The sequence below is a fragment of the Neolamprologus brichardi genome, chromosome 5, assembly GCF_056152115.1.
Source record: "Neolamprologus brichardi isolate AB-2024 chromosome 5, ASM5615211v1, whole genome shotgun sequence".
Lineage (NCBI taxonomy): Eukaryota > Metazoa > Chordata > Actinopteri > Cichliformes > Cichlidae > Neolamprologus > Neolamprologus brichardi.
The window spans coordinates 11,969,688-11,985,245 of record NC_142108.1 but is presented as its reverse complement, the minus strand read 5'-3'; the positions used below and the strand labels follow the sequence as shown (position 1 = coordinate 11,985,245).

General features: G+C 42.0%; 2 protein-coding genes across 6 annotated transcripts in view; one reads left to right on the top strand and one right to left on the bottom strand.

The window, feature by feature from the left end:
- ppfia4 (PTPRF interacting protein alpha 4) overlaps positions 1-12,332 on the top strand; it is a 61,498-nt gene extending 49,166 nt beyond the window's left edge. For 3 of the 4 annotated variants that reach the window (XM_006784410.3, XM_006784411.3, XM_006784413.3), the window contains 20 exons: positions 116-178; positions 779-870; positions 967-1,096; positions 1,590-1,786; positions 3,322-3,550; positions 3,654-3,689; positions 3,793-3,914; positions 4,123-4,235; positions 4,529-4,610; positions 4,715-4,796; positions 4,999-5,199; positions 5,781-5,843; positions 6,209-6,235; positions 7,590-7,765; positions 7,906-8,003; positions 8,782-8,957; positions 9,442-9,510; positions 9,595-9,781; positions 9,921-10,018; positions 10,803-12,332. In XM_006784410.3, coding sequence (XP_006784473.1) covers positions 116-178; positions 779-870; positions 967-1,096; positions 1,590-1,786; positions 3,322-3,550; positions 3,654-3,689; positions 3,793-3,914; positions 4,123-4,235; positions 4,529-4,610; positions 4,715-4,796; positions 4,999-5,199; positions 5,781-5,843; positions 6,209-6,235; positions 7,590-7,765; positions 7,906-8,003; positions 8,782-8,957; positions 9,442-9,510; positions 9,595-9,781; positions 9,921-9,979 — 2,202 coding nt within the window. In that variant the 3' untranslated portion in view covers positions 9,980-10,018; positions 10,803-12,332. The remainder of the gene's footprint in view (positions 1-115; positions 179-778; positions 871-966; positions 1,097-1,589; positions 1,787-3,321; positions 3,551-3,653; positions 3,690-3,792; positions 3,915-4,122; positions 4,236-4,528; positions 4,611-4,714; positions 4,797-4,998; positions 5,200-5,780; positions 5,844-6,208; positions 6,236-7,589; positions 7,766-7,905; positions 8,004-8,781; positions 8,958-9,441; positions 9,511-9,594; positions 9,782-9,920; positions 10,019-10,802) is intronic. The other variant, XM_006784412.3, reaches the window with a different exon arrangement.
- Positions 12,333-12,442: 110 nt separating this feature from the next.
- On the bottom strand, positions 12,443-14,766 carry myog (myogenin). Of its 2 annotated transcripts, XM_006784414.3 has the most exons (3): positions 14,049-14,766; positions 13,352-13,451; positions 12,443-13,263 (listed from the first exon to the last, which is right to left on the bottom strand). In XM_006784414.3, the coding sequence occupies exons 1-3, from the start codon at positions 14,580-14,582 to the stop codon at positions 13,145-13,147; spliced, it is 753 nt and encodes a 250-aa protein (XP_006784477.1). In that variant the 5' UTR covers positions 14,583-14,766; the 3' UTR covers positions 12,443-13,144. The 2 variants fall into 2 exon arrangements, with proteins under 2 accessions (XP_006784477.1, XP_087696791.1); XM_087840665.1 differs by having other exon boundaries at positions 12,443-13,451.
- Positions 14,767-15,558: the final 792 nt, after the last annotated feature.

Sequence of the window (15,558 nt, the reverse complement as noted above, 5' to 3'; positions counted from 1 at the left end):
TTGTTTATGGTTCACAAACCAAATTAATGCGCAGTACAAGACATGTTCTTCTTCGAGGACTGTTCAGATGCAGGGTCATGTCTGGTTTGTTTTGTTTTGTTTTGTTTTTTCTCAGAACGCTCTCATTCAGGACCTCGAGAACTGCCAGAAACAACTTGAAGAATTTCACCACACCAGGGTTAGTATGGCTTCGGTGAATCACCTAAAAACCATTAAAAAAACACAATTGTCTTCTTGCTTTCAACGTTCCTGCCTCATAATAACTGGTGACTTTTTACAAAAATACAGTTTTCTTGTCCATGTGTCTTGACTCTTTTAATTTCATAAAAATGTTAGGAGGTGATATGAATCAAGTCATGTTATGGATTAAATTTCCCACAACCATACAAAAAGTAGCTGAAATGACCTCCACTTTAAAAACTAGCTAACCACCTTCAAGAGTTAGTCAAACCTATTGGGAATATTTGCTATAAGCAAGGCTAATTTTGGCATGGCACAGTGACAGTGACACAGAGTCAGGTCAATATGTCTCTATTTTTCTTATACTTAGTGCACAAACAACCAATATCCATTTAGTACTTTAGTTGTTCTAAGGCTGAGCACACATTTTTCTTTAATACTTAAAAGAATATTCATCCTTGATAAAATATTTTTGTAAGCTAGACTTTTTACTTGGACTTTCACTTAAAGTAAAAAGACTTTAAATTTTACCTTAGTCTTGCTATTTTTTGCTTAAGAAAAAAATCTATTGTCCATAATGCCTCCATTTTTCCTTTAGGAACGGCTGATTGGAGAGATTGACAAGCTAAGAAATGAGATTGACCATTTGAAACGCCGCAGTGGGGCTTTTGGAGATGGAACTCACCCTCGGTACATATAGCTGTTCCTCTGCGTTCCTCCTCGTTCCTCCTACTTTACCGTACTATCTGTCATTTTTTCTGATCTGTTCCACGTATAAAATTGCAGATCTCACTTGGGTAGCTCCAGCGATCTTCGCTTCTCCGTCGTTGAGGGCCAGGATGGCCACTACAGCACAACTGTGATCAGGCGGGCACAAAAGGGCAGACTTTCAGCGCTGCGAGATGACCCAAACAAGGTGGTTATTGTGTTTTTTGTTTTTCATATCCCCAAAGAAACCCCACAGCTCCTTGCATACACACACAAACATGATTGCAGAGATCGAGATCTCATTTCAACTGCTCTTCTAACCACATGCAGCTGCTTACGGGTGCTTAATCCAGGTTCATATCTGCTTTGCTAGTAAGTGTCAGTGCTTGGCTGATGTGTGATGATCCTCATGCCTAACTTCCCATTTTCTACTAACCTCTGTGTCTTCCTGTCTCTCTCACTTGCTGCCATGGACATGCTGTGTGATGTAAGTTTCTTGTTCATCCATTTATTCTCATAGCTGGCCACAAGTGTCATATAGTGATTTTTAAGTGTATTGCATTTAATCAGGACTCATCCATGCAACACGTTCTTTATGTATATTTATATGTGTTTTTTTTCAAGGATGTGTTGTATTTGTGTCGTATTAAAAAATAACCATTGTTGGTGTGCGTATGCCAATGTGTATATGCTCTCTTTAGGTGTGTGCGGTGTTTGAACAGGACTACCCATCTCTGCGTGGGAGCGTCAGCCACCTCCTTGGCAGCGACATCGAAGCAGAGTCAGACCTGGATGATGATGTTAGCTCAGCCCTGCTTTCCCCCAGCGGTCAATCAGATGCTCAGACTCTGGCCCTCATGCTGCAGGAGCAGCTTGATGCTATCAATGAAGAGATAAGGTGGCGTATTACAGGCACATTACATTGCAGCTTCAGTCCCCGTGGGGAAGTTGGGATCAGTGCAACACCAAGAAAAAAGATACAGATAGGAAAAGTTCACAATACCAAATACAATACCAAACCAGGTACATGAAAAGGAACATGATGACGACTGTGCAACTAAATAAAGGTGCTGAAAAAAAAGGCCCGGAGTCAGACAGAATGCACCATGACCGATAGAGACATTTTATTTAGAGTCATCTCAAGGTCCCCATACTGTAACGTAAAGACCCTATAATAATACAGATAGAAAACTAATGATCCACTGATCCCCTATGGGCAAGCAGTAGTGGAAACAAAAAAACTTCCTTATAGCAAAAAGACACCTCCAGGCTCAGGAATAGAGGCCGTCTGCTGTGACCAGTTGTGTAGACGAGTAACCAAAGAGAGAAAGGAGGGCACAAAAAGATAACAAAAAAGCATAAAGGATAAAGCACAAACTACACCAGACAGAAGGCACAAAGCTACTGGCATATAATAAATGCATTGACAGTGAAAGAGAGGAAAGCAGAGGAGAGGAGGTGCTCAGTGTATCATGGGAGGTCTCTAGAAGGCTGACTCTATAGCAGCATAACTGACTGGTGTTTCAAGGTCATCTAATACACACATAATGGAAAGTTTGATCAAAAAGACGTCTTTTAATCTTAATATTAAAAGCATTGGGGAAGGTTTAGCTCTGAAAAAAAAGGTCTGGACACTGGTTTCATGCAAGAGGATAGCTGAAGGCTCGGCCTCTACTTTTGGAACCTCAATGAACCACAAGTAAGGCTGCTCTATTGTAATAATATGGTACTGTGAGGCTTTTAAGATGCAATGAAACCTGATCATTCAGGACTTTGTGAATTCAACTTCCTGATTAAAAGAGCTTTTAAAGAGTCAACGGATAAATGCAAAAAAGAAAAAAGTGAGAAGTATAGTTGTGAGTAAATCATCAAGTGGAAGGCAGAAACAAAATGCAATTACTGTATACAAAAAATAGACACAGAGATGATTTCAGGTTGATAGAAACTGACTTATTTTTCCTGCTGAAACAGGATGCTACTTTCTTTTTCTTTTTTTTAACAGTTTATACTAAACAAGGTCGTCTTTTTGTCACCTCACAATATGCTGCAGGAAAGAAATTGCAAAGTAGCTGCTGATTATGCTGCAAAAGAGCCACACTCCCTCAAAGCAATAAAATCGTAGTTACACTAATGGAATTTTATATCCATTATTTTGGGATTATTGCTCTTTTTCATCACACTTTAACCCGTTTATTTAATATCATATATTACTGTTTCCTAGATTTACTGAAAACAAGAAACATTTTATCACTGCATGCAGAACAAGAACTAAAGATGAAAAAAAAAATTCAAAGTAAATAGGAAAGTAATTATTATGGATTTTAAATTACTTTATCGATCACTGCAAATATATTCTCTGTAACGTACGAGTTAGTTAAGAGACAGCAAGCCAAGTGCTCGACTATCGGTATCTGTGCGTGTTCGTGTGTCCAGGATGATTCAGGTAGAGAGGGAGTCTGCAGACCTGCGCTCCGACGAGATTGAGTCTCGCGTGAACAGCGGCAGCATGGACGGACTCAATGTGACGCTACGACCACGGGCCCTGCCCACTTCCGCCACTGCTCAGTCCCTGGCATCATCATCCTCCCCACCCACCAGCGGCCACTCTACACCCAAACATCACGGGCGCAATACCAGCCACCATCTAGGCATAATGACTCTGGTCAGAAAGCACACACGCGCTAAGCCTGTCATACACACACAGACAGCAGTATGTGGAAGTTAAACAAAAGTGATCTTACCATGTGCTGTTTTGTTTCTTTTAGCCAAGCGACTTGAGAAAACACAGAAGGAAAGTAGCAGTAAGTTTGCAAATGTATCTTATATCCAACAGTCTGGGTTTTTTGACAGTTTGTCTCACTGTCTACTTTTCCATCTAAGCTGAGTTACCTTTGTTTTTTTCAGTCCCCAGTGGAAGTGGACAAAGCAACTATCAAGTGTGAGACATCACCTCCTTCTTCCCCCCGCAGTTTACGGCTGGAAACCAATTTTGCCCAGTTCACTGGCAGTTTGGAGGATGGACGAGGGTAAATACACACATTCACATGCTCACACTAGCAGTAACACACAGCGAGTAAATGAAGACAAACTGTGTCACACTAGAGAGGACAAAGGCAAAGGTCTAAGTACCAGATTTAACAAAAACATACTACTATGTCCTCTGTGGGCACCAAATTATTGTTGATGGTAATGTAAATGCCATATTAATACTATTTTGGCTACTCTTTGCTGCAGCAAACAGAAGAAAGGAATCAAATCATCCATTGGGCGATTGTTTGGAAAAAAAGAGAAGGGACGAATGGACCAAACTGTTAGCAGGGAAGGACAGCCTCTACCAGCTTTATCAGGTACATTGCAGACTACAAACCACATAACTGCCCACGTTCACCCATGCTGTATGAGTGATTGTGCATTTACAGAGAAAGAGACACATATACTTATTTAAACTAATTTAATTACATGTAAATCTTCCATGTTATTTTGTTACACAAGTACCATATAAAATGTTACATGAATGATTAATTATTTGACCGATAAATAAATCTTTGATTTTATATGTTTCAGTTGCATTTTACTCAAAATCTGTGTTTTATGTTTATCAAGTATGAAGAATCAATATTTTGAGGGTGTCATATTTCAGACTTTGAGATGGGGATCGGTGACACTATGACTCTGGGAAAACTGGGCACGCAGGCTGAGAGGGACCGAAGACTGAAGAAAAAGTAATGATCAATTTGTTTTTCAGTTGTTGCTAAAATGACTTGGAAAGCCATCTTTTTTTATTACTTACTTACACGTCTGCCTTTACTTTTAATACCCTCCTTAGGCATGAACTTCTGGAAGATGCAAGAAAAAAAGGCCTGCCATTTGCTCAGTGGGATGGACCTACTGTTGTCTCATGGCTAGAGGTATTCCACTAATCTGCAAACCCTCCCCAGTTTCCATAAAAGTGACGTCTATTTATGCCAGGCTGCCATCTGTAGGAGGGGAATGCAGTATTATCAGTTACCGAGCTGACACGTGGCCTGATCTGCACTAACTTCTTCTATAATTATGACCATTTATGGGGAGAGAGGTAATGACGTTGAATGTCTTGATGACTCTCACCAGCTGTGGGTGGGTATGCCAGCCTGGTATGTGGCAGCTTGTCGTGCCAACGTGAAGAGTGGAGCCATCATGTCAGCTCTGTCAGACACAGAGATCCAGCGGGAGATTGGCATCAGCAACCCTCTGCACCGGCTCAAACTCCGCTTGGCCATCCAGGAGATGGTCTCTCTCACCAGCCCCTCTGCGCCGCTCACTTCCAGAACGGTAAACAAACACACCCACTGCACCTCAGATAACACAACTAAATGTTTCTTACAGGCACATAATTATGCAAACATAAATACTTAATATATGAGTAAATAAGCTCCTCGAGCAAAGAAAAAAAATCCAGGAATGTGACATGAACAGTTTTTCAAAAGCTGATCCACTTTTCGTCTTAAGCTTCACTCTGCACTCTCAAGTGATGCCTCCTCACACTTTTTTTGTGCTTCTGTTCAGACTGCAGTAGAGGCTTGATTCATGCCTTCAACTAGGCTGACTTGTCCTTTTCAGCTGCCATAAATTGCATGGGTTACCGTGGGGAAACAACACACAACTAGTGCCAGATAAAGCTACAAACTACCTGCCTGAAATACACTCCCTCCCTTGGCATCACTCAACACAATGTTTGTCTCTGTGTGTGTGTGTCTTTTTGTCTGTGTGTGTGGGTGCGTGGGGGTTGAAATGTGTGAAAATATACATGAGTGCATTCTTGGGTGTGTTTGTGTGCGCCTGCGTGTATGCATGATTTTTTTTTTTTTATGTCTGTGTGTGTGTGTTTGGGTGTGTTCTCGTCCTCTGAGCAGTCCTCCGGAAATGTGTGGGTGACTCATGAAGAGATGGAGAACCTGGCTTCCTCCACTAAAGCGGTTAGTACCATCTGGGTGCTCCCTTCCCCATTACCCCCACCTGACACCCTCTCACGCTCACACTGTCCCCACCGTGACACACATATGTCCTCTCCTGGAAGACCCCTTTGAAATGTCGACTAAACCATACACTAATATGCATTAATGCTTCTGCTGGTATTTGTATGTGGATTGGATGCTAACTGATGTAAACTGTGGTCATGTGATCTGCGTCTTCATGCAAAGGTCAATTAATACTATGAGTGCTGATATGTAATTACTGCAAAGATCTTGCGTGCGTATGTTTCTGAATGTTTAGTATGTGTGTGCTTGATTAGCTCCTGTCTCTCTAACTCAAACATTATCTTTACCATGCTGCTACTCAGGAGAATGAGGAAGGCAGCTGGGCACAGGTGAGGCTGCTGATCTGCAAAAATCTGTCTACATACAGAGTGAAAGTGTACAGAGGCTCACACACAGATATTGCCACAATTGTGTGGCTACTCTTGTGAGGACATGCGACAACATAATGCATTCTTTTGCCCCTTCCTTATCACTTTCTCAGTGCTATTGTTATCTGTTATCTGATATTAAACCTAAAAAGGTTATAAACCTCAAACAGGCCTTGGTGTGAAAGGGTGTGAGGACTCTAAGGACTAGCATTCGAGTCCTCACTGTTTGATATGTCCTCACTTTGATGATCAAAAACTCAAAGTGGTCCCCATGTAGATAGCTGGACAGGTACACACTTAAATAAAGTTACAATTCAAGTTACAGTGTGTAAAATAGATAAAACCGATAGATATCAGTAGATAGAAAATTGCACTCACCGTTCCACTTCAGTTACGGTGGCTGCTATAGGACAAAACACTCTGGCTGCCGATCATCTGTGGGCGATCTGTGGCTGTCGATATGCCACAGTCCATATCTATTCATTCTGATGGAGGATATAAAACTGGCGTTCTACGTCTGTGGCCGGTCTCTGGCCACATGCATAAAACTCGATTAGGAAAAATGGCGATCTCCATCTCCACCACCGTATACAAGATGAAGGGGTAACACAAACCAGCAGTTATTTCTATGTATTTGTTAATGGAGTAATTCTAAGTTTATGAGGATCCATCAGTTTGTTGGAAGATGTAATTATCAGTGTGTGTATATAAATAAAATAAACACTCAAAAATGAATGACTGTACCTTTAAGTCAACTTTGTTTTAAGATTATATATAAATAATAGTAGCGTATGACATAAATATATAACAATGATATGAAGCGATAATTATTTTCTACCTATTAATAGGTGGGTTATATAGCTTAACCAGCAGCTGTTGTTGAATGTAAACAAAATATTAAGTCTGTTGATAGCATTCTTGCGTCTGTTAACAGGGGTATAAAAAGCACTGAAAACATTTCTGGCTAAGAAAAACATGAGTGCTACTTATTTGTCTCAGTGTACCACTAAGATATTAGCATAAACCAGACTGCCTCAGGGACAGATAGATAGAGAAAGATAGATTTGTACTATGTAAAAGTGGTACCGTATAAAGTAAAATACACTAGAAGACAGATTTTTTTTAAAAAATATATACATAAAATGCAGTGGAAGCGATAATATATATACGTGATTTAAAGAAGTAATAGATATGTAAAATGGAGCCATAAACATTGTTCAGTCCAAATTATTCCCTGTGAAAAATATCTCAGGCAGTTTTTCTAGTCTTTCATCTTTCTGTTACACTCATCATTGGATGCTGTTCTCCCTTACAGACTTTGGCATATGGAGACATGAATCATGAGTGGATAGGAAATGAATGGCTGCCCAGCCTTGGTCTGCCTCAGTACCGCTCCTACTTCATGGAGTGTCTGGTGGACGCAAGAATGCTGGACCATCTGACCAAGAAGGACCTAAGGAGCCACCTCAAAATGGTGGACAGCTTCCACAGGTCTGTAGCTGTGGCCATTAGCTTAGCTTCTGTTTGATCCGCTTTCTCTTTCATCTGCTAACTGGGTGCATTAGCAATGGAGATGAGAAGGCTAATGGTGTATATGTGCTGCTCTGTGTTTGTGTCGGTCTGTGTATTAGGGCTAGTCTGCAGTATGGGATTATGTGCTTGAAAAGACTCAATTATGACAGGAAAGACCTAGAGCGGCGGAGAGAGGATAGCCAACATGACATGAAAGGTAGAGTTTACACACACCCTGATACACACATAGTGCTAAAAAAAAAACAACAACATAACATTCATAAGCAAGCACGCATTGGCACATCGAGAGTCTCGTCAGGCCAGAGTACCACCTAGTGGTTTTATCTGATAGCGTCAGGTTGGACTGAGCCTTCAAACAGCTGCTCCTTCAACTGTCAAAAAGCCAATCTTATGATCTAAAACCTCACTTGCCAAAAGTGCTCCACACACACAGACACATGCACACACTTAGACCTAGCCAGACCTCTCGCTCTTCTGACCTTGAGTTCAGCACATGAACTTGACTCAGCTGTCGTGTCAGATCAGAATCCTGCCCTGTTTACACACGCATAAACACACACACACATGCACACACCCCGCCTGTTCCAACTTCGAAAGCTGGCTGACAGCTGTGCTTTAAATGAACAAAGGGAGTGGGCCCGTGAGTTGACACTATGTGGACCTGCACATTATCTCTCTATTGCTTTCTCTGAACCTTTCTACAAATGACATTTATTTTACTTCAGGCTTGTCTGTTTAAAAAAACGTTTGGATATATTAATCATTCACAGTAATCATATACAGTATATTAAAAAGTAATAACATTTGTCAGTCTCAACATTTAACATTTTTGTGCAATTTTCTGGTATATATAATAATGTAAATAATACATAAGATTTTACACAGTGTCACAGCTTTTTTGGGACAGATTAATGTTGACAGTCTGTCAGCATTGATATGTACCATGTATCGGATTTATTCTTCCTTTATTGTAGATGTTTTGGTGTGGACCAATGAGCAGGTGATCCACTGGGTCCAGTCCATTGGTCTAAGGGAGTATAGCGGCAACTTGCTGGAGAGTGGCGTTCATGGAGCGCTCGTCGCTCTGGATGAAACTTTCGACTACAGCAGCCTAGCACTCATCCTGCAGATTCCTATGCAGAACACACAGGTAGTTATAAAAAAATAGATTTAATGACTGCTGACACTCAACATGGAATGACTGAACTGATTTTTAGGGGAAGAAAAGTTAGATTTTTGTATAACAAAATTTAAAGTTTAGTTTTGTCCATTTTATAAGGAATTATGAAAAAAGTACAAAGTCTCTGTGCAGAATATTGACTTAAACCTAAAATAAACCAGTAAGTTGTGTTTAATTTTAAATTGCAATATCTCACACATTTTACCCATTCGATTTTTGTATAGTGAACAGGTATCGTTACCCAGAATTCAACTATTTTCTGGCCAGGTTTCAGTACACATTAGCAATCCGGCCCAGTTGTCTATATTTAAAAGTCATAGGCTCCAGCCTGCCTGCAACCCTGAATTGGATATGCAGAAGAAAAGGGATGTACTGATTGATGGATGTTCAACCAAAAAATGTTTTTTATATTTAGAGGTTGTTTTACTGTATTCAACGGGTTTTTGTTTTTCAGGCGCGACAGGTTCTGGAGAGGGAATTCAACAACCTGTTAGCTTTAGGGACTGACCGCAGACTCGAGGAGGTACCTCTCAAGCTGCTATATAAATCAAATACAGTGTTGTTTGAAGAAGGCAAATTTCCTCACCTTGCTTTTCTGTCTTTGAAGAGTGGAGATGACAAGTCCTTTCGACGCTCTCCATCATGGCGCAAGAGGTTTCGGGCACGTGAAGGAGGGACTGGGCTGGGGATGATGGCAGGCTCCATGGAAACGCTGCCAGCTGGCTTCCGCATGCCGTCCATGTCCATGCCGCCGTCTATGAATTTGGCATCCAAGAAACAGCTTCAACCTGAAGGTATGTTACAATATTAAGCAATACCTAGTTCATTTTCTGTATGTAGCTATGAGCCTCACTGTGGTTGCCTTGACTAACTGCATGTCGTGTCCTCTCTGTCTTGCTGTGCACAAAATCAATTGCGTGCAATACTCTCAAGCTCCTCCCCCAGCAACCCCGAGACTTGATCCCTCGGCTGTGCGGACCTATTCATGTTAACTACTCTCTACTTACTAACAGGAGCGTTAATGCTGACAGGTAAGCGAACAGAAGCTGGACAGGATACTGTGGTCACAGCTAGCATTGTAGGACTGTGACTCTAACTTTCAAGAGGCAATTAACAAAAGGTGTGCAGGCTAAGCCTGAAAGTTTACTACTGCATATACAATAGATCAATCAAAGCAGAAGCTGCATCCAAAATTGTAATCATCATCATTCAATTCAGTTCTTTTTTATATATAGAGAGAGAGCTCAATCACAATAAGAGTTGCCTCAAGGCGCTGTATATTCTAAGGTAAAGATGCCTTCTATGAGCAAGCACTTGGCGATAGTGGGAAGGAAAAACTCCCTTTTAACAGGAAGAACCCTCCTGCAGAACCAGGCTCAGGGAGACAGGACAAAAGAGACACTGTGGAAGACTGGCAGCATGTTTTCATCACCTACCTGAGCTGGTGGGTGGCGTTAACACCCCAGTAGAGAAATACGACGGCTCGAGAAAGTAGGATTTTCTAATTCATACCATAGTTGCAGTTACCAAAAATCTTGGATGAGTTTGAATCTTGGTGACCTTGAACTCAAGGTCAAGGTCAGATGTCAAGTTTTCTGAAAATCTTTGAACATAATAAATCAAGCAAGATGTCATCTGGGATTTTGAAATTGATGCCATAGTTGGATCTGCTAGGAGACTGAGGAGTAGCTCTGGCAACCGCCAGTATTTTTAATAACTTATTTTTAATAACTTTGATGAATTAAGAAGCAGGTGCACCTTGATTTTTCTTTTTTTTTCTATTCCACTTTCCTCATCTTCTTTTCTCTCTTCTAGTGCATTCTCATTACCTATATGGACATATGCTTGCGGCCTTTTGAGAGTGATATGCCAAATCTGGAGAGGGAGACCTGGGTACCTCACAGGGGAGGCTTCGTCCCTTTGTTGCCCAGCCTCACCTTCCAACTTTCACCTCTCACCTCTTCTTCGGACACGTGCAATACAGAGGCCAACTCTGACCTTTGAACTCTTGAGAGTGCACACTGGCTGCGCTCGCTGCTGTAATGGAGGCTCATCCTGGTCTCTCCCAGTTTACCCCCGTGCTCCCAGTAGCCTTGTTGTTGTGGTTGTTGTGCTCCTGCTCCCCTGATCTCAGCTGTGGATTTTTTTCCTGGTTGTAATAGTCTCAACATGGCCAAGCCCAAACCAATCTTCCTGCGTCCTCATGTCCTTTACAAGAAAACAGCGTCAAAAAGATTAAAGGAGATGGTGAGCAGGTGTTGGTTTGGATTTGAGAATGATGAATACTTGTATAAATGGCAGATCCCACCACACGTTACCCCTCTACCGGTTATGCAAGGTATTACTCATTTATCTCTGTACATAAAATGGATGACTTATGTTTTTTATAGAAATATTATATATAAATATATATATATAAATATATATATATTGGGAATATATATGGAAAACAATATAATATTGCTGTATGAAACCCAATGCCCTGTATTCAATAGTGACTGTTCTCTCTCTCTTTCTCTTTCTTTCTCTTTCTCTCTGTGTCGGACCTTCGTGTGTCTTTTGCTGTATGCTGTGCGTGTGTGAATCGTAGGTGGGAGGGACTCACTAAGGGAGGTGTGTGTTTCCACAAGGACTCTTCACAGGTTCATGGGTCCAATATCAGACTTCTCTCTTTGCCTCTTCTCCCATTCCTTCTTTTTTCCTTCTCTTCCTTCTCTTTTAACACAATGTAGCTGTTGCCTCTCCTTTCTCTGCCTCTCTCGCCTTCTGTATGACACTATGTAGCCTAGAATAGAGAGAATCCTTTAATATGAAGTGTGTGTGAGAGAGAGAGTGTGAGAGTGTATGACTAAATGAGTCTCTGTGCTTGAGACTAGTAGATTTCGTGTGAAAAGGCCGGCCCCAGCCATGCGACCATGACTTTCTCTGTGGATGGTAGTGTGACCACTGTAGCTCTTCTCTGTTGTTTCCTTACATTCTCTCAAAATCAAACTGTAAACTGCTGCTCAACATCAGCCAATGAAATCCACATGAAACTGCTCCACGTGACAGACTTGTCTAATCTTGCTCTGATTGAGCAGTCAGTACTCTTGGCTCACCAACTCCTCATCCAATAAGAACACAGCAAATGAACCAGTGAAGTGCTGGATGGGTGTACAATCTTTTTCTTTTTCTTTTTTTTTTAAAAGTTTTTCCAAGGTGTCTAAAAGGTGTAACGTGCTATGTGGCAGCTATGAGTACTGTGTCTTTATTCCAGGTGTGAAACAATGCTGACAAATCAAGATTTTATTATTTGGCTATTTAAAAAGAAGTGTAATGTATTTATGACACTATATAGACATAAGTAAAGCTGTTTTTTAAAGACTTGGTATCCTGTGTTCCTTGTTGAGTTATATGTGCCAGCGTATTGTATTATAGGCTAAAAACAACACTGGACAGCGTATTGAAAATGGTCTTTATTGTAAGAATTAAACAGAAAATATCACTTTTCAGAACATCTACAAATACACAACAATCTTAGTTATAAAAGTCCAAAATAAGTTAGCAAAAAAAAAATAAAAATGGCAAATCCACTCTGTAGAAAAAGGGAACGTATTTACATCACTAGCATTCATAATCACTTTAAATTAAGCAGATCTTGGTCAAAACTGCCATGGTACATATTGGCCCCACGAATAAACTCTTGTTTTTTAAGCATTAAAACTCACACACACAAAAAAATGAATGAAAGATTAGGAAAAGCTTTTGAAGAGGAAATCTTAAATTAAGTAAGGAGAGAAAACTGGATCTGTCATTCCTCTGTGGCTCTATAAATCTGGAGGCAAGCCTAACAGGGATCACGTGTAGTAAATATGTGTTGGGTTCATGCAGCAAAGTCTTTGAATCTCCTGTAGCTTTGACAAACAGGTCTGGAACATCGCATAAGGCAGGAAAAAAAGGGAACAAAGCCTCAATGTGAACAGGAAAAAGTCAGTTTGGCTAGCTGGCCCGTGGATCAACAGAGCTGCAATACTCGTCAAATGGAAACATTTTTTAATTTGGCATAAGACAAAATAATTTAATCAGCAGAAGCACAAAATAGACATAATTTAGGATTAAAGGTCACTGCTTTTTGTGTGAGGCTCGCTGTGCACCTACTGGCCGGCTGGTCTAAGGGTCTATTTGGGAATGTCCACAGGAAAGGCCACAGGTCCATCTGCTGCAGAGATGCTGTCCACAATGGAGGTCAAGGCCCGCATGTTCCCCTGCTCTGGAGAGTCTGCAACGCTCAGGAGATCTGCAAAAAGACCCAGTTACACACTGAGTACTTGTGAAGGTGCTACCTAGTCTACCTAGTTTAATGGGACTAAGTGAACTGTGCTTACCCTCGCTGCTGTAGCTCTGCGTGCACTGCTCTGGAGTGCTGCTCCACTCCGGGCTGCTGCAGCAGGTGCTGCCTGAACTGGGCTCGCTTGACGACGACACCTGTTGCCATGGAGATGCACACACACAAGTTGCTGTCAGTCACTCTGTTATGATACAGCACGCCATACCACCCCACACAGAAAAACAACACACACTAAAGTGCAGTGTACTACCACAAATGCACATATAGTTAATGCATCCCGTGACCCCACTCAGAGGCAAATGTACACAATAAAAAAGACTTTCCGTTACTATGACGCCTGTCACAGGAGTTCTTGTCAGTGTCTTTAAAAACACTAATAAGCTACACTGGATCATGTTTTTAAAAACATTTTAAAACACAACATTTTTGCTCATTATATGGCTGAATACATATGCTGACATATTTCCCTCACAAAAACCTCAAACCTTATCCAGAATGAATAAATCAAAAGGAACATGAACAGATAATCAAATTTACACATTTTTGATTTGACATTTTACCCCAGTCATTTTTTAATGTAGTATTTATCTTTCTCTTTACTGTACCGCTCATTTTTCTCCCATATCTTCTGCCACTTTCCAACTAGTGCTGTTCCCAACTCTGTTTCCCTCTTGGCTGATTTCTCTGTTATTTTGAATTTCTCCCTTCCCTCATCCTGTCTCTGTCCTACTTACTCTGGGTTGAGTTGGACTGGGCCGGTAGAGCAAACCCTGCTGTCCTGTCTCAGTGTCCTGCTGGTTGAGGGAGGACACCAGGGCTTGGAGCCTTTCAATATACTGGATGGCGCTCCGCAAGATCTCAACCTTGGGCAGCCTCTGGTTGGGGTTCATCAGCGTGCTCCTCTTCAAAGCATCGAAGGCCTCGTTCACCTTCTTTAGGCGTCTCTTCTCCCTCAGTGTGGCTGCTCGCCGGCGGTCCATGGTCACTGTCTTCCTTTTACACAGCTTACAGGCCCAGGGAAGACACTGACCTGGGCAGTGGGGCTCGGAGTGAGGTGACATGCTGGATGGAGAGGCTTTGTCCTCGGTACCTGTCACTCCAACTCCGACACCCCCAGACAGGTTCCCACACAAGCCCATCATGGAGTTCCTGTCCTGGTAGCCAGCTTGGTCATACGCCCCGGGCAGGCGAGAGGGGAAGTAGCTGTCCCCTCCTTCATAGAAGCGCTGGTCAGGGAAAAAATAAGGGTTGGTCTCAAAAAGCTCCATACTGGACAGTTGTGGTCTGGATACAAGGGAACAAAGATCCCAGCTTTCCTAGGAACTAGTCTTCAGTATGTGCTCTTCTGTCCTGTGTCTGGAGTTTGCGTTGGAGTGTACGTGTGTGCACCTATCTTCTTCCCGGCCTGGGTTTGTGATGAGTGGAAGACGTGTGGAGAGCAACTGGTGTGGAGCAACTGTAGACTGGCATTTAAACCCCTTTGCCTTCTGCTGGATCACAGGGTTAAATTTAGCACGAGCCCCCAGAAACCTGACACGACGTTTAGCTGTTGCTGCACATCTACACATCACATCTCTGTTTGGCCCTGCTCTCTAGGGCTTTAAGGCCCAGTTGTACGCGTGCGTGTTTTTCTGTGGGTTTGTGTGCTCATGTATTTCTTAAGAGGCCAGGACATGATCAGGTTGAAATGGGAGAGACAGCCTCAGATCAAAGGTGTCCATCTTAGTAAGTTAATCCCAGACTTGCGTCCCCTTCCGAACATGAAGAGTTCCATCATTAACTGGGGAGGCAGAAGGGACATTCTGGAAACAGCTGTCACTTCTGCTGGGAGCCAGTGGCACACAGTGACAATACATTGTTTGACTTCAGGTTTTTGATGGGAAGTCAATGAGGCAAGAGACTGTTGCTTACTGTGGACTGCTGTGAAGCACTGTCAGACTCATAATGCGATCAACTTGGTCAATACCAAAAAAAGCTTAGGTGACATTGTTCCTGTGGTTTATGTAACTGCATTCATATCCACTGACTTTCATCCTGAGATGATTGCACTATGTGATGCAAGTGACCTTCTGAGTTATACTAGCCTCAGAACCAGGCAGGTCTGTGCAGGAACCATCAGCAGAGTGAGCTGCTAGGTTGACACTGGCTCACATTACCCCCAGAATTTAAGGGACAGTAATGAGTCAGCCACACAGAGGGAATGGCCTTGGTTGTCCTGACCTCTTCCAGCAAGTCATAGCATTA

Excerpts from the sequence above, each read along its gene's own strand:
- myog (XM_087840665.1), bottom strand. The coding sequence starts at position 14,582 with ATGGAGCTTTTTGAGACCAACCCTTATTTTTTCCCTGACCAGCGCTTC. Across the intron at positions 13,452-14,048 it reads CCAGTCCAACTCAACCCAGA|GTGTCGTCGTCAAGCGAGCC; the intron begins GTAAGTAGGACA and ends CCATGGCAACAG.